The sequence below is a fragment of the Oncorhynchus gorbuscha genome, linkage group LG01, assembly GCF_021184085.1.
Source record: "Oncorhynchus gorbuscha isolate QuinsamMale2020 ecotype Even-year linkage group LG01, OgorEven_v1.0, whole genome shotgun sequence".
Taxonomy (NCBI): Eukaryota; Metazoa; Chordata; class Actinopteri; order Salmoniformes; family Salmonidae; genus Oncorhynchus; species Oncorhynchus gorbuscha.
Window position 1 is genome coordinate 105,835,292 of NC_060173.1, and position 18,660 is coordinate 105,853,951.

Genomic DNA, 18,660 nt, shown 5'->3' on the forward strand with positions numbered 1-18,660 from the left:
CTGAATTAGCACGGAGACTCCATTTAGACCTGTCAGTCTATCAATCATCTGGCAATTACCATATCACTCCATCGCTGGCAGCTTGTGGATGGAGAGACTGGTTTCAGTTAGACACTCAATAGAGTCACTGAGGTGAATGAGAAAGGCATCACTGCAGAGATGAAATATGTATTTTTAGCTCACACTGGGAGATAGAGGGATAGATCAATAATGCCTCACTGTTTTTACTTGATATGTTTGGATTGCAATCCTTGCACTTACCCCAATCAAGCTGAGAACTGATAGCCAAGCAGATGTTCAGGCAGAGCGTTAACACCTAAAGCATTCATCTTTCTGTGTTCAGGCAGAGCGTTAACACCTAAAGCATTCATCTTTCTGTTTTCAGGCAGAGCGTTAAAACCTAAAGCATTCATCTTTCTGTTTTCAGGCAGAGCGTTAACACCTAAAGCATTCATCTTTCTGTTTTCAGGCAGAGCGTTAACACCTAAAGCATTCATCTTTCTGTTTTCAGGCAGAGCGTTAAAACCTAAAGCATTCATCTTTCTGTTTTCAGGCAGAGCGTTAAAACCTAAAGCATTCATCTTTCTGTTTTCAGGCAGAGCGTTAACACCTAAAGCATTCATCTTTCTGTTTTCAGGCAGAGCGTTAAAACCTAAAGCATTCATCTTTCTGTTTTCAGGCAGAGCGTTAAAACCTAAAGCATTCATCTTTCTGTTTTCAGGCAGAGCGTTAAAACCTAAAGCATTCATCTTTCTGTTTTCAGGCAGAGCGTTAACACCTAAAGCATTCATCTTTCTGTTTTCAGGCAGAGCGTTAACACCTAAAGCATTCATCTTTCTGTTTTCAGGCAGAGCGTTAAAACCTAAAGCATTCATCTTTCTGTTTTCAGGCAGAGCGTTAACACCTAAAGCATTCATCTTTCTGTTTTCAGGCAGAGCGTTAACACCTAAAGCATTCATCTTTCTGTTTTCAGGCAGAGCGTTAAAACCTAAAGCATTCATCTTTCTGTTTTCAGGCAGAGCGTTAACACCTAAAGCATTCATCTTTCTGTTTTCAGGCAGAGCGTTAACACCTAAAGCATTCATCTTTCTGTTTTCAGGCAGAAAACCTAAAGCATTCATCTTTCTGTTTTCAGGCAGAGCGTTAAAACCTAAAGCATTCATCTTTCTGTTTTCAGGCAGAGCGTTAAAACCTAAAGCATTCATCTTTCTGTTTTCAGGCAGAGCGTTAAAACCTAAAGCATTCATCTTTCTGTTTTCAGGCAGAGCGTTAAAACCTAAAGCATTCATCTTTCTGTTTTCAGGCAGAGCGTTAAAACCTAAAGCATTCATCTTTCTGTTTTCAGGCAGAGCGTTAAAACCTAAAGCATTCATCTTTCTGTTTTCAGGCAGAGCGTTAAAACCTAAAGCATTCATCTTTCTGTTTTCAGGCAGAGCGTTAAAACCTAAAGCATTCATCTTTCTGTTTTCAGGCAGAGCGTTAAAACCTAAAGCATTCATCTTTCTGTTTTCAGGCAGAGCGTTAAAACCTAAAGCATTCATCTTTCTGGCTCTTGTGTTAGGTGCATGTTGCACCTGTGTAACTGTAGGTGCATGGCCAGGCTAGACAGTTTTCAGGCCGTGTGTTTTCAGGCAGTGTGTTTGATGCCTGGTACACAGTGTACAAGGTTAAGTTCTGTCTCACCTGTGTGTGTTCTCTGGTGGGCCTTCAGATGAGAACTCTTGGTGTAAACCTTCCTGCAGCCGTTGAACTGGCAGCGATGGACTCTCTTCTTGTTCTCAGGGATATCTCCCCCCAGCGACCCAGACCCCTGCTCGCTGTCACTGTGTGCCCCCCTGCTGGGCGGCGAGGGTAGTGTGGCGTGCATGGCCACCAGCTTGGCTGCGTTCAGACCAACCTTCTTGGCCACCAGTTTGAGTGTGAGCGTGCCGTCGGCTGTAGCGGTGAGAGTCTGCGTGGGCTTGACCAGGTGGCGGCCCAGCTCCGGCGAGGAGGGCGGCGTGAGGGAGGTGACGGCACTCAGCTGGGCAGCATTGACCCCGCTGACCCCCTCCTTGGTGATCTTTGCTCCAGACTCTTTTTCAGAGGCCTTGGTGTTGTGGAGGTGTGGGGCATGTAGGACCTTTGGGAGGGAGACGAGGAGGGGAGGGGGGCTGGGGAGGAGTGGGTCCAGGGGATCCATCAGGTCACTGTCAGCACCCTCCACGAAGGCAGGCGTCAGGAGGCAGTCGAGCTCCTCGTCAAACAACTCTGATAGACGCTTGGGCTCCGTCTGCAGGTACCGCTCCAACTCCAGACACGTCTGTAAGACAGAGAGAGACACACGGTCAGAAACAGGAACAGTAAAGGAGAGAACCGCTCGTTCATAATATATACATATAATTTAAGGGAGAGACAAGGTCACAACAAGGTCACTCAGTCAGAAACAGGGACTCATGTTCAGCCTCACCATAACACTCCCTAATCCACACATACTGTATCAGACCAATACCAAACAACAGATTATATCAGGCCTTTATGAAACAACAGATTATATCAGCCCTTTATGAAACAATAGATCATATCTAGGTACAGTGGGGCAAAAAAGTATTTAGTCAGCCACCAATTGTGCAAGTTCTCCCACTTAAAAAGATGAGAGAGGCCTGTAATTTTCATCATAGGTACACTTCAACTATGACAGACAAAATAACACAAAAAAATCCAGAAAATCACATTGTAGGATTTTTAATGAATTTATTTGCAAATTATGGTGGAAAATACAGGTCTGACTCTGCTAATCTAACCACCATCACAATCTGACTAGATACACATCCGGCTCTGCTAATCTAACCACCATCACAATCTGACTAGATACACATCCGGCTCTGCTAATCTAACCACCATCACAATCTGACTAGATACACATCCGGCTCTGCTAATCTAACCACCATCACAATCTGACTAGATACACATCCGGCTCTGCTAATCTAACCACCATCACAATCTGACTAGATACACATCCGGCTCTGCTAATCTAACCACCATCACAATCTGACTAGATACACATCCGGCTCTGCTAATCTAACCACCATCACAATCTGACTAGATAATAATAATAATAATAATATATGCCATTTAGCAGACGCTTTTATCCAAAGCGACTTACAGTCATGTGTGCATACATTCTACGTATGGGTGGTCCCGGGGATCGAACCCACTACCCTGGCGTTACAAGCGCCATGCTCTACCAACTGAGCTACACAGGACCACATCCGGCTCTGCTAATCTAACCACCATCACAATCTGACTAGATACACATCCGGCTCTGCTAATCTAACCACCATCACAATCTGACTAGATACACATCCGGCTCTGCTAATCTAACCACCATCACAATCTGACTAGATACACATCCGGCTCTGCTAATCTAACCACCATCACAATCTGACTAGATACACATCCGGCTCTGCTAATCTAACCACCATCACAATCTGACTAGATACACATCCGGCTCTGCTAATCTAACCACCATCACAATCTGACTAGATAATAATAATAATAATAATATATGCCATTTAGCAGACGCTTTTATCAAAGCGACTTACAGTCATGTGTGCATACATTCTACGTATGGGTGGTCCCGGGATCGAACCCACTACCCTGGCGTTACACCGCCATGCTCTACCAACTGAGCTACACAGGACCACATCCGGCTCTGCTAATCTAACCACCATCACAATCTGACTAGATACACATCCGGCTCTGCTAATCTAACCACCATCACAATCTGACTAGATACACATCCGGCTCTGCTAATCTAACCACCATCACAATCTGACTAGATACACATCCGGCTCTGCTAATCTAACCACCATCACAATCTGACTAGATACACATCCGGCTCTGCTAATCTAACCACCATCACAATCTGACTAGATACACATCCGGCTCTGCTAATCTAACCACCATCACAATCTGACTAGATACACATCCGGCTCTGCTAATCTAACCACCATCACAATCTGACTATAATTTCCTCACATCACACCAGTATGGTCCAGTGGTCTAACATATCACCCTGCCTCGAGCCAAGCTCTTTGAGAGAGGCAGTGTGGACCATGTCACCTGCCTCTAGCCGAGCCCAGAGAGAGAGGGGATTACTCTGTGATTGATTGCTCCTGCCTGGGAGAGCTCTCCAGAGCTGTGAACTGTGCTGGCCTCACTGTTTCCCTCCACTCCTCTTCATAGAGAGAGAGAGAGAGAGAGAGAGAGAGAGAGAGAGAGAGAGAGAGAGAGAGAGAGAGAGAGAGAGAGAGAGAGAGAGAGAGAGAGCAACAGGAAGAGAGCAACAGAGAGAGAGAAAGAGAGAGCAACAGAGAGAGAGAGAGAGAGAGAGAGAGAGAGAGAGAGAGAGAGAGAGAGAGAGAGACAGAGGGAGAGAGAGAGAGAGAGAGAGAGAGAGAGAGAGAGAGAGAGAGAGAGAGAGAGAGAGAGAGAGTGTCACAGAGGGAGAGAGAGAGAGAGAGAGAGAGAGAGAGAGAGAGAGAGAGAGAGAGAGAGAGAGAGAGCAACAGAGAGAGAGAGAGAGAGAGAGAGAGAGAGAGAGAGAGAGAGAGAGAGAGAGAGAGAGAGAGAGTGTGACAGAGGGAGAGAGAGCAATAGAGAAAGAGAGAGCGACAGATAGAGAGAGATGTGTAATGTATGTGTAATGTTTACTGTTAATTTTTATTGTTTATTTCACTTTTGTATATTATCTACCTCACTTGCTTTGGCAATGTTAACACATGTTTCCCATGCCAATAAAGCCCCTTGAATTGAATTGAATTGAGAGAAAGAGAGAGAGATACATGCAGAGAGAGGGCACAGTGTTTACCAAACAATCAGTAGACAGGTTATTCTATTTAGGCTGGTCTCTCACCTCTCGTTTAAACCGTCCCCTACCACAAAATAAACCCCATAAATCTCATCTTTAAAACACACAAACAAACACACTTTGCCAATTATCTGGGAGAAGAAAAAATCAATCAATAGTGCTTTTTAGCCTATTCTGTTGCATTAGACTCATTCTGTAGCCAAGGCCTACTGGTTGTATGAATTTGGGATCTATCGTCCCACAACTGTCCAAGAGTCTGTTTGGAATAGGTTATTTCTTTCTCAACAAGCTGAGCAATAGAATAGGTCAACTTTTCTACTATGGGGGATAGTAGACTGACACAGGCTGGTGATGTTGCTGTTCATTACTCGTCTTGTTGGATGAGGAAAATGCGCATCATAATTTGATAAAGGACCGCACATCATTGCATCCTTGATTTGCATGTTCTGTGAATATGAATCACCATAATGTAAATGTTATTTCTGTCGTTCTGAGCACCGTTGATTGTCGCCCTAATCAGGTGATGCACCCAATGTATGTGGGTTCTTTCATTTCTGAAATATCCAGTAAATTAAAATGCTGCCGGTCTAATGTCCAGTGCCACATCTTCCTGATGAAAACACTGATACACAAACACACACACACGCACGCGCACACACACACACACACGCACGCACGCACGCACTAACGCACACACACACACACACGCACGCACGCACGCACTAACGCACACACACACACACACACACACACACACACACACACACACACACACACACACACACACACACACACACACACACACACACACACACACACACACACACACACACACACACACACACACACACACACACACACACACACACACACACACACACACACACACACACACACACACACACACACACACACACGTACACACGCACACGCACACACATACACACATACACACACACACATATACACACGCACACGCACGCAAGCACGAACGCACACACACACACACATATCTGCCCGTGAGCACGCACGCGCACACACACTCTCTTGTGTTTATTATCTGCTAGGGCTTCATTAGAATGAGCAATGCCTTGCCATGAGGGGAAATAGAGAGCAGAGCACAGCTCACTAACTGTCCACTCAGCACATTCTTCAGACTGGTTCTACAATATTGTTGTGCCGTCACAGTGGCCAGTTTAGATATTAGACTGTTCTGTTTGGGCATGACACAGCTAAAGGACTTTGGCAGAGAGAGGGGAGCGGAATGAAGTCAAACCTTCCGGCACTTTAATCCATGTCATCAGTGCAAATTATAGCTGCCTTACAACTGTCATATTTATATGATCTTAACTCAGGAAATACTGGGTCATGATGTATCTAAAAGCATGCAGCACTTCTAGGCAGCTCTGTCCCCTGTGGTTCTAGTTATGATACAGCCCTCCCCTTGTGACAAAACCAGCAGTACAAGTTGTAGTTGGGTGTCTGTTGTAGGATGATAACCTTTATGTTTTCCTAGTTTTACTTATGTTTTAAAATAGCATCCTAGTGGTTAGAGCGTTGGACTAGTAACCGGAAGGTTGCAAGTTCAAACCCCTGAGCTGACAAGGTACAAATCTGTCGTTCTGCCCCTGAACAGGCAGTTAACCCACTGTTCCCAGGCCGTCATTGAAAATCAGAATTTGTTCTTAACTGACTTGTCTAGTTAAATAAAGGTAAAATAAAAATGTTCCTTGCCAGGAAAAATCCTGACTGTAGTTCCCAGCTCTGAATAAGGCCATTAACTAACCAATGACCTTTATTCCCTGTTCAACCTATATTTCTAGTGTATTTATTGTCTGAAGGGAGTGAGGTTATAACGGGAGTCTTTGCCCAAAGCCACAGTTGGTCAGTGGGTGGTACTTTCCATTTGATGACTTTCTTAGAATTGTTTAGAAAATAACTACTGTATGCAAATAGACAGCATTTAACTATATCCTCCGTTTGATATGAAAATGTACTTCAGTGGGTCAGGATGTCTCCCACTGAGGAGTGGGTGCGGGATGTCTCTCACGGAGGAGTGGGTCAGGATGTCTCCCACTGAGGAGTGGGTGCGGGATGTCTCTCACGGAGGAGTGGGTCAGCATGTCTCTCACTGAGGAGGGGGTGCGGGATGTCTCTCACGGAGGAGTGGGTCAGGATGTCTCTCACTGAGGAGTGGGTGCGGGATGTCTCTCACGGAGGAGTGGGTCAGGATGTCTCTCACGGAGGAGGGGGTGCGGGATGTCTCTCACTGAGGAGTGGGTCAGGATGTCTCTCACGGAGGAGTGGGTCAGGATGTCTCTCACTGAGGAGGGGGTGCGGGATGTCTCTCACTGAGGAGTGGGTGCGGGACGTCTCTCACGGAGGAGGGGGTGCGGGATGTCTCTCACTGAGGAGTGGGTGTGGGATGTCTCTCACTGAGGAGTGGGTGTGGGATGTCTCTCACGGAGGAGTGGGTGCGGGATGTCTCTCACTGAGGAGGGGGTGCGGGATGTCTCTCACTGAGGAGGGGGTGCGGGATGTCTCTCACTGAGGAGGGGGTGCGGGATGTCTCTCACGGAGGAGGGGGTGCGGGATGTCTCTCACGGAGGAGTGGGTGCGGGATGTCTCTCACGGAGGAGTGGGTCAGGATGTCTCTCACGGAGGAGGGGGTGCGGGATGTCTCTCACGGAATTTTGGCTGATAACCATTGTGTAGATATAGTAACGACGACACAGTAACAAAGTATTTTGTAAACGCTACAGTTCTAAGGCTTTGACAGTTCTAAGGCTTTGACAGTTCTAAGGTTTTGTCAGTTCTAAGGTTTTGACAGTTCTAAGGTTTTGACAGTTCTAAGGCTTTGACAGTTCTAAGGTTTTGACAGTTCTAAGGCTTTGGCAGTTCTAAGGTTTTGACAGTTCTAAGGTTTTGACAGTTCTAAGGCTTTGACAGTTCTAAGGCTTTGACAGTTCTAAGGCTTTGACAGTTCTAAGGTTTTGACAGTTCTAAGGCTTTGACAGTTCTAAGGTTTTGACAGTTCTAAGGTTTTGACAGTTCTAAGGCTTTGACAGTTCTAAGGCTTTGACAGTTCTAAGGCTTTGACAGTTCTAAGGTTTTGACAGTTCTAAGGCTTTGACAGTTCTAAGGCTTTGGGAGATTCCTTTGTCCAGCTCATTTCAAGGATTTAACGCTTGTATTATTTTCCGTGACTGTAATGTGTAATACAATCTGCAGTCAGGCAAGGCCAAGTCGGGACATTTGATTTATTTCCTGTTACATTGGATCAATCACAAATACATTGTGAAAGCAACATTGGAGATAGCCATGGCCCCTGCTGCCAAGTGACCATCCATTAGGTTAAAACAGCCCATTAAGAGTCCTCAACTGTGACTAGGCCCACCGAATGGTCAGTGACTCACCTCAGGGGCTGAACAGGGGAAGGTAATATCACACACATGTCCAGTAGGATTTCATGTAGGACCTTTATGTTTTTCATATGCAATGGCTATCAGGTAACACACACTTACCGATACACACACTTACCAATACACGCACGCACGCACGCACGCACGCACGCACGCACGCACGCACGCACGCACGCACGCACGCACGCACGCACGCACGCACGCACGCACACACACACACACACACACACACACACACACACACACACACACACACACACACACACACACACACACACACACACACACACACACACACACACACACACACACACACTCCCTGCAGGGGGATGGATCAGTGCATTGTGGGAGCCTGCTGGCTCGTGACTGTGGCTGCTAGCGTGAGTAGGCCCCTGCTTCGCCCCAGAACATATGGATAAAGGTCATTCCATACTAACTGAACCACTCACTGTGCTGCGGCTCAAAACACATTAAACCTTGCATGGCCATGCATAACCCAGGTTCATTCACAGGACTATATCAATATATATATATATATATATATATATATATATATATATATATATATATATATATATATATATATATATATATATATATATAAATAAATAAATATATATATGTGTGTGTGTGTGTGTGTGTGTGTGTGTGTGTGTGTGTGTGTGTGTGTGTGTGTGTGTGTGTGTGTGTGTGTGTGTGTGTGTCTACACATCTACTACATCTACACTGACTGTTATAACAGAGAGGACCACAACCACCACTACATCTACACTGACTGTTATAACAGAGAGGACCACAACCACCACTACATCTACACTGACTGTTATAACAGAGAGGACCACAACCACCACTACATCTACACTGACTGTTATAACAGAGAGGACCACAACCACAACCACCACTACATCTACACTGACTGTTATTACAGAGAGGACCACAACCACCACTACATCTACACTGACTGTTATAACAGAGAGGACCACAACCACCACTACATCTACACTGACTGTTATAACAGAGAGGACCACAACCACCACTACATCTACACTGACTGTTATAACAGAGAGGACCACAACCACAACCACAACCACCACTACATCTACACTGACTGTTATAACAGAGAGGACCACAACCACAACCACCACTACATCTACACTGACTGTTATAACAGAGAGGACCACAACCACCACTACATCTACACTGACTGTTATAACAGAGAGGACCACAACCACCACTACATCTACACTGACTGTTATAACAGAGAGGACCACAACCACAACCACAACCACCACTACATCTACACTGACTGTTATTACAGAGAGGACCACAACCACAACCACCACTACATCTACACTGACTGTTAAAACAGAGAGGACCACAACCACAACCACCACTACATCTACACTGACTGTTATAACAGAGAGGACCACAACCACAACCACCACTACATCTACACTGACTGTTATAACAGAGAGGACCACAACCACCACTACATCTACACTGACTGTTATAACAGAGAGGACCACAACCACAACCACAACCACCACTACATCTACACTGACTGTTATAACAGAGAGGACCACAACCACAACCACCACTACATCTACACTGACTGTTATAACAGAGAGGACCACAACCACCACTACATCTACACTGACTGTTATAACAGAGAGGACCACAACCACCACTACATCTACACTGACTGTTATAACAGAGAGGACCACAACCACAACCACCACTACATCTACACTGACTGTTATAACAGAGAGGACCACAACCACAACCACAACCACCACTACATCTACACTGACTGTTATAACAGAGAGGACCACAACCACAACCACCACTACATCTACACTGACTGTTATAACAGAGAGGACCACAACCACCACTACATCTACACTGACTGTTATAACAGAGAGGACCACAACCACCACTACATCTACACTGACTGTTATAACAGAGAGGACCACAACCACAACCACCACTACATCTATACTGACTGTTATAACAGAGAGGACCACAACCACCACTACATCTACACTGACTGTTATAACAGAGAGGACCACAACCACCACTACATCTACACTGACTGTTATAACAGAGAGGACCACAACCACAACCACCACTACATCTACACTGACTGTTATAACAGAGAGGACCACAACCACAACCACCACTACATCTACACTGACTGTTATAACAGAGAGGACCACAACCACAACCACCACTACATCTACACTGACTGTTATAACAGAGAGGACCACAACCACAACCACAACCACCACTACATCTACACTGACTGTTATAACAGAGAGGACCACAACCACAACCACCACTACATCTACACTGACTGTTATAACAGAGAGGACCACAACCACAACCACCACTACATCTACACTGACTGTTATAACAGAGAGGACCACAACCACAACCACAACCACCACTACATCTACACTGACTGTTATAACAGAGAGGACCACAACCACAACCACCACTACATCTACACTGACTGTTATAACAGAGAGGACCACAACCACCACTACATCTACACTGACTGTTATAACAGAGAGGACCACAACCACAACCACCACTACATCTACACTGACTGTTATAACAGAGAGGACCACAACCACAACCACCACTACATCTACACTGACTGTTATAACAGAGAGGACCACAACCACAACCACAACCACCACTACATCTACACTGACTGTTATAACAGAGAGGACCACAACCACCACTACATCTACACTGACTGTTATAACAGAGAGGACCACAACCACCACTACATCTACACTGACTGTTATAACTTTTATTATACCATCCAGCTGGACTCCAACTAGACACACAAATGGCACCCCATTCCATTTGCAGGGTACTACTGAGAGGCTAACAATTGGGCTCTGGTCGAAAGTAGTGCACTATTTAGGTAATAGGGTGCCATTTAGGATGAACAAACCAATATCCGATTTGGAGTTTCTCTCAATGTCCTAGCACCCTTTTCAGGCATAATACAGTCATTAGATTATCGAAGCTAATACCTTCATATTATCTCTCTCACGCATCTAGGAGTGTGTGTATTTCTCTCTCTCTCCCTTCTGTTTGGGGGTTGACGTTCTATCTCATTCAAATAGGTTTAATTAAAGGTCTTTTGCTTTCTACAGAAGCTCTTCTCTCTCCACCTCTCTCTCTCTCTCTCTCTCTCTCTTCTCTACACGCCCTTCTCTCCCTCTCCCTCTCTGTCTCTTCTCCCCCTTTCTCCTCTCTCTCTCTCTCTCCCTCCCACTCTCGCTCTCTCTCTCTCCCTCCCACTCTCTCACTCTCGCTCCCTCCCACTCTCCCCCTCTCCCCCCTCTCTGTCCCTCTCTCTCTCCCTCTCCCTCCCTCTCCCACTCTCTCTCTCTTTCTCCCTCTCCCTCTCCCTCCCACTCTCTCTCTCTCTCCATCCCACTCTCTCTCCTTCTCTCTCTCCCACTCTCTCCTTCTCTCTCTCCCTTCTGTTTGGGGGTTGACGTTCTATCTCATTCAAATAGGTTTAATTAAAGGTCTTTTGCTTTCTACAGAAGCTCTTCTCTCTCCACCTCTCTCTCTCTCTCTCTCTCTCTCTCTCTCTCTCTCTCTCTCTCTCTCTCTCTTCTCTACACGCCCTTCTCTCCCTCTCCCTCTCTGTCTCTTCTCCCCCTTTCTCCTCTCTCTCTCTCTCTCTCTCTCTCTCTCTCTCTCTCTCTCTCTCTCTCTCTCTCTCTCTCTCTCTCTCTCTCTCTCTCTCTCTCTCTCTCTCTCTCTCTCTCTCTCTCTCTCTCTCTCTCTCTCTCTCTCTCTCTCTTCTCTACTCTCCCTTCTCCCCGTTCTCCTCTCTCTCTCCCTCTCTGTCTCTTCCCCCTTTCTCCTCTCTCTCTCTCTCTCCCTCTCTGTCTCTTCTCCCCCTTTCTCCTCTCTCTCTCCCTCTCTGTCTCTTCTCCCCTTTCTCCTCTCTCTCTCCCTCTCTGTCTCTTCTCCCCCTTTCTCCTCTCTCTCTCCCTCTCTGTCTCTTCTCCCCCTTTCTCCTCTCTCTCTCTCCCTCTCCCTCTCTGTCTCTTCTCTACTCTCCCTTCTCCCCCTTTCTCCTCTCCCTCTCTCATCTCTCTCTATCTGTCGCTCTCTCTCTCTCTCTGTTGCTCTCTCTCTCTGTTGCTCTCTCTTTCTCTCTCTCTGTTGCTCTCTCTTTCTCTCTCTCTTTCTCTCTCTCTCTCTCTCTCTCTCTCTCTCTCTCTCTCTCTCTCTCTCTCTCTCTCTCTCTCTCTCTCTCTCTCTCTCTCTCTCTCCCTACACAGCGCTGATGAGTAATTAGCCACTCAAACGAGCCAGTAAAGAGATACTCTTTATTCAGCTAATTTGCTGATGGGAAGCCTATGTGTGTGTGTGTGTGTGTGCGTGTGTATGTGTGTGTGTGTGTGTGGTAGCCTACGTGCCAAGACCTTTGATTTCACAGCAGAAAACCTCATTGTGCCTAGAGGGGCTTTACTGTATAGCTTAAGAAAGGTGCCATTTTGGAGACTACAGCCCCCTCCTCCCCTCAATATCCTCCTAGTGTATCATTCAATGAGACTGGCTGTTCCCAATGAAACTGTCTGTTCCCAATGAGACTGGCTGTTCCCAATGAGACTGGCTGTTCCCAATGAGACTGGCTGTTCCCAATGAGACTGGCTGTTCCCAATGAGACTGAATTAAGTCTGTCTGTAACGGGCCATCTCCCCTCCTGTCTGGTGTTCATAACAATAACCCAGGGTGTTGTAACTCCGCCACGGCTATTATACCACACACACACACACACACACACACACACACACACACACACACACACACACACACACACACACACACACACACACACACACACACACACACACACACACACACACACACACACACACACACACACACACACACACACACACAGAGACACACAGACACACACAGAGACACACAGAGACACACACACACACCAAACATCATAACCATTCCTCTGTAAAATTGGGACTGCACCCTTGATTCATCTCTGAGATGATATCCCTGTTTGTTCAGCCCCCCGGACGCGCTCCTCTGTCGTTTAGTTTGTCGGGGGCATTAGGAAAAGTGTTAGGAGTGGTTTGAGTGTTTCTATGGGAGCGATGAGGAGCCTGCGGAACCTGCTGCACCATTAGTTCTGTAACGACACCACAATTAGGCTGAAACAGCCCTGTCTGCCAGAGGGGAGGAGAGCCATCGGAACTGGAGGACGGGAGGAGTGACAGACACTCACCATCAACAGCAGGAGACGTTTCAAATTCCTATCGCTTCGCCTTCCCCCCTCCTCTCCAAGTAACCTTATTACAAACTTCTATCCAGAGAGAGAGAGAGAGGAATGGGACAGATACATGGAGAAAGTGGAGAGTGATAAAATAAGGTAGAAGGATAGAGAGACACAGAGAAAGGGGAGAGGGAAGGAGAGCGCTTCACTCTCCCAGTGAGACGTAGATAGATGCTATCTGTCCCAAAGCCATTTGGGCTGAGTGAGTGGAGGGGGCGTCAAGGGGTTGGGGTGAAGCAGGGTGTGTGTGTGATGGTGGGCTGAGTGACAGTGGAGGGGAAGTTGGGGTGAAGCAGGGTGTGTGTCTGATGGTTGGCTGGCTGAGTGACAGTGGAGGGGGGGTCGGGGTGAAGCAGGGTGTGTGTGTGATGGTTGGCTGAGTGACAGTGGAGGGGGTCGGGGTGAAGCAGGGTGTGTGTGTGATGGTTGGCTGAGTGACAGTGGAGGGGGGTCGGGGTGAAGCAGGGTGTGTGTGTGATGGTGGGCTGAGTGACAGTGGAGGGGGGTCGGGGTGAAGCAGGGTGTGTGTGTGATGGTGGGCTGAGTGACAGTGGAGGGGGGTTGGGGTGAAGCAGGGTGTGTGTGTGATGGTGGGCTGAGTGACAGTGGAGGGGGGTCGGGGTGAAGCAGGGTGTGTGTGTGATGGTGGGCTAAATGACAGTGGAGGGGGGGTCAGGGGGTCGGGGTGAGGCAAGGCTGCTATGTCAGTCAAGGAGGCCAAAGAGGAAACGACAGCTGAAACATAAACACACACACACACGCTCAGACACACACACACACACACACATGCTCAGACACACACACACACACACACACACACACACACACACACACACACACACACACACACACACACACACACACACACACACACACACACACACACACACACACACACACACACACACACACACACACACACACACACACACACACACACACACACCATCTCCCATTGTCTAAGCCCCGGGGTTCCTGACATTTAGAAGATACAGTTACAGAGAAAGGAAATAACACAGGGTGTGCGTGTGTCTGAGCGTGTGTGTGTGAGTCTGAGCGTGTGTGTGTGTGTCTGAGCGTGTGTGTGTGTGTGAGTCTGAGCGTGTGTGTGTGTGTGTCTGAGCGTGTGTGTGTGTCTGAGCGTGTGTGTGTGTGTGTCTGAGCGTGTGTGTGTGTGTCTGAGCGTGTGTGTGTGTGTGTCTGAGCGTGTGTGTGTGTGTCTGAGCGTGTGTGTGTGTGTGTGTGTGTGTATGTGTGTCTGAGCGTGTGTGTGTGTGTGTCTGAGCATGTGTGTGTGTGTGTGTGTGTCTGAGCGTGTGTGTGTGTCTGAGCGTGTGTGTGTGTCTGAGCGTGTGTGTGTGTGTGTCTGAGCGTGTGTGTGTGTCTCTGAGTGTGTGTGTGTGTGTGTGTCCGAGCGTGTGTGTGTGTGTGTGTGTGTATGTGTGTGTGTGTGTGTGTGTGTGTCTGAGCGTGTGTGTGTGTGTGTCTGAGCGTGTGTGTGTGTGTGTGTGTCTGAGCGTGTGTGTGTGTGTGTCTGAGCGTGTGTGTGTGTGTGTCTGAGCGTGTGTGTGTGTCTGAGCGTGTGTGTGTGTCTGAGCGTGTGTGTGTGTGTGTCTGAGCGTGTGTGTGTGTGTGTCTGAGCGTGTGTGTGTGTGTGTCTGAGCGCGTGTGTGTGTGTGTCTGAGCGTGTGTGTGTGTGTGTGTGTGTGTGTGTGTGTGTGTGTGTGTGTGTGTGTGTGTGTGTCTGAGCGTGTGTGTTTCTGAGCGTGTGTGTGTCTGAGCGTGTGTGTGTGTGTGTCTGAGCGTGTGTGTGTGTGTGTGTCTGAGCGTGTGTGTGTGTGTGTCTGAGCATGTGTGTGTGTGTGTCTGAGCGTGTGTGTGTGTGTGTTTATGAGCGTGTGTGTGTGTGTGTCTGAGCGTGTGTGTGTGTGTGTCTGAGCGTGTGTGTGTGTGTGTGTGTCTGAGCGTGTGTGTGTCTGAGCGTGTGTGTGTGTATGTCTGAGCGTGTGTGTGTGTCTGAGCGTGTGTGTGTGTGTGTGTCTGAGCGTGTGTGTGTGTGTGTGTGTGTGTGTCTGAGCGTGTGTGTGTGTGTGTGTCTGAGCGTGTGTGTGTGTCTGCGCGTGTGTGTGTGTCTGCGCGTGTGTGTGTGTCTGAGCGTGAGTGTGTGTGTGTGTCTGAGCGTGTGTGTGTGTGTGTGTGTCTGAGCGTGTGTGTGTGTGTGTGTGTGTCTGAGCGTGTGTGTGTGTGTGTGTCTGAGCGTGTGTGTGTGTGTGTCTGAGCGTGTGTGTGTGTGTGTCTGAGCATGTGTGTGTGTGTGTGTGTGTCTGAGCGTGTGTGTGTGTGTCTGAGCGTGTGTGTGTGTGTGTGTCTGAGCGTGCGTGTGTGTGTGTGTCTGAGCGTGTGTGTGTGTGTCTGAGCGTGTGTGTGTGTGTGTGTCTGAGCGTGTGTGTGTGTGTCTGAGCATGTGTGTGTGTGTGTCTGAGCGTGTGTGTGTGTCTGAGCGTGTGTGTGTGTGTCTGAGCGTGTGTGTGTGTGTGTCTGAGCGTGTGTGTGTGTCTGAGCGTGTGTGTGTGTGTGTGTATGTGTGTCTGAGCGTGTGTGTGTGTGTGTCTGAGCATGTGTGTGTGTGTGTGTGTGTGTGTCTGAGCGTGTGTGTGTGTGTCTGAGCGTGTGTGTGTGTGTGTCTGAGCGTGTGTGTGTGTGTGTCTGAGCGTGTGTGTGTGTGTGTATGTGTGTCTGAGTGTGTGTGTGTGTGTCTGAGCGTGTGTGTGTCTGAGCGTGTGTGTGTGTGTCTGTGTGTGTGTGTGTCTGAGCGTGTGTGTGTGTGTGTCTGAGCATGTGTGTGTGTCTGAGCGTGTGTGTGTGTCTGAGCGTGTGTGTGTGTGTCTGAGCGTGTGTGTGTGTGTCTGAGCGTGTGTGTGTGTCTGAGCGTGTGTGTGTGTCTGAGCGTGTGTGTGTGTCTGAGCGTGTGTGTGTGTCTGAGCGTGTGTGTGTGTGTCTGAGCGTGTGTGTGTGTCTGAGCGTGTGTGTGTGTGTCTGAGCGTGTGTGTGTGTGTCTGAGCGTGTGTGTGTGTCTGAGCGTGTGCTTTTGCTGCCTTAATTGAAAACCCGGAGGTAAACCAGTGAACTGATTTCTGACTAAAAACACAAGTTAAGAGCAGAAGAAGAAGCTCAGTAAAGAGATGAAAGACCAATGGAAAGACACTTCCAACACACATCAGCCAATCAGCACAATGCTGCGTGGCAAAAGAGATTCCCTTTGATCTGAAACAAGACTCCCCATCTCTGTCCCAAATGGCACCCTATTCCCTATATAGTGCACTACTTTTGACTACACCCCATAGGAGCCTATTCAAATGTAGTGCACTGTAAAGGGAATAGTCTGTAATTTGGGACACAGCTCCTCTTTAAGGGGAGACCAAGGTCCTGGCAATCGAACAGCTTGTTCTGTCAGAACTTCAATCTCAACAAAGAGATTTGGTTCTGTGTTCAGGAGGGTTGAGAGAGTTCACTCTTTGAAAAAAAGATGCTATCTAGAACCTAAAATGGTTCTTTGGCTGTTCCCATAGGAGAACCCTGTAAGAACCCTTTTTGGTTCCAGGTAGAACCCTTTTGGGTTCTATTTAGAACCCTTTCCATCCAAAAGGGTTCCATGTTCTCCTATGGGGACAGCCGAAGAACCTTTTTGGAACCTTTTTTTTCTTAGAATGTAGAGAAAAACAATAGACCAGCATCTGAACAGGACGTACAACACTCCCCTTGTCAATGTCTGATGGGACATTCTTCATCTAATGCAGTTAACACAGAAAATATTACATTTAGATGACAAAACCCAAGCCTTCTGAATGTCCTGAGGCACAGCTAGCTTTTATTGCCTAGGTTATGTCCCTGAAACCCCCTACCCCATTGGCCGACTCCAATGACAATCAACAGTCTATGGAGTGGGTCCAATCAGACAATCCTGCTGTGTGAGTGCTCTGCCCCCTCCCCCATTGCTGCACCTGTGTCAACCCCCTCCCCCAGTCCTTCTCTCCCCCAGTCCTTCTCTCCCCCAGTCCTTCTCTCCCCAAGTCCTTCTCTCCCCCAGTCCTTCTCTCCCCCAGTCCTTCTCTCCCCCAGTCCTTCTCTCCCCCAGTCCTTCTCTCCCCCACTTCTTCTCTCCCCCAGTCCTTCTCTCCCCCACTTCTTCTCTCCCCCACTCCTTCTCTCCCCCAGTCCTTCTCCTCTCCCCCCAGTCCTTCTCTCCCCCAGTCCGTCTCTCCCCATTCCTTCTCTCCCACAGTCCCCTCACCCCTGTCTTTCCCTCACCCCTGCCTCCTCCTCACCCCTGCCTCCCCATCACCCCTGCCTCCCCATCACCCCTGCCTCCCACTCACCCTTGCCTCCCCCTCACCCCTGCCTTTCCCTCACCCCTGCCTCCCCTCACCCCTGCCTCCCCCTCCCCCTCCCCCTGCCTCCCCCTCCCCGTGCCTCCCCTCACCCCTGCCTCCTCCTCACCCCTGTCTTTCCCTCACCCATGCCTCCTCCTCACCCCTGCCTCCCCATCACCCCTGCCTCCCCTCACCCCTGCCTTTCCCTCACCTCTGCCACTCCCTCCCCCCTTCCTCCCCCTTCCCCTTCTCCCCCTCATCCCCCTTACACCCCCCACAAAGCACACTTCTCTGACACATTCTCTCGCAGCAAAGCAAATAGCACCCCCCCTCCCATATCCTGTCCTCACTCCCCACCGCTACCCCCCCCCTGCTCCACTGCCACCCGGGCAGCCTAATAACCATAAAACAAATGAATAGCTCAGGCAAGCGGGCAGCTGAGGCAGCAGCAGACACGTGTATAGTGCAGAAAAAGACACATTCAAACAAGAAAAGACAAGGCAGATATGCCTTTTAATTTGGGGGATAATTGAATCCCGCTTCTCTTGGCCCCTCGCCACTGGCGCAGGGATATGATGGGTTGGAGAGGGGATATGATGGGATGGGGAGGGGCATATGATGGGATGGGGAGGGGGATATGATGGGATGGGGAGGGGGATGGGATGGGATGGGGAGGGGATA

General features: G+C 48.3%; 1 protein-coding gene across 1 annotated transcript in view; it reads right to left on the reverse strand.

The window, feature by feature from the left end:
- klf7b (Kruppel-like factor 7b) overlaps positions 1-18,660 on the reverse strand; it is a 146,769-nt gene that overhangs the window by 29,441 nt on the left and 98,668 nt on the right. Inside the window, exon 2 of the mRNA XM_046369123.1 lies at positions 1,684-2,302. Within this exon, the coding sequence (XP_046225079.1) occupies positions 1,684-2,302 (619 nt within the window). The remainder of the gene's footprint in view (positions 1-1,683; positions 2,303-18,660) is intronic.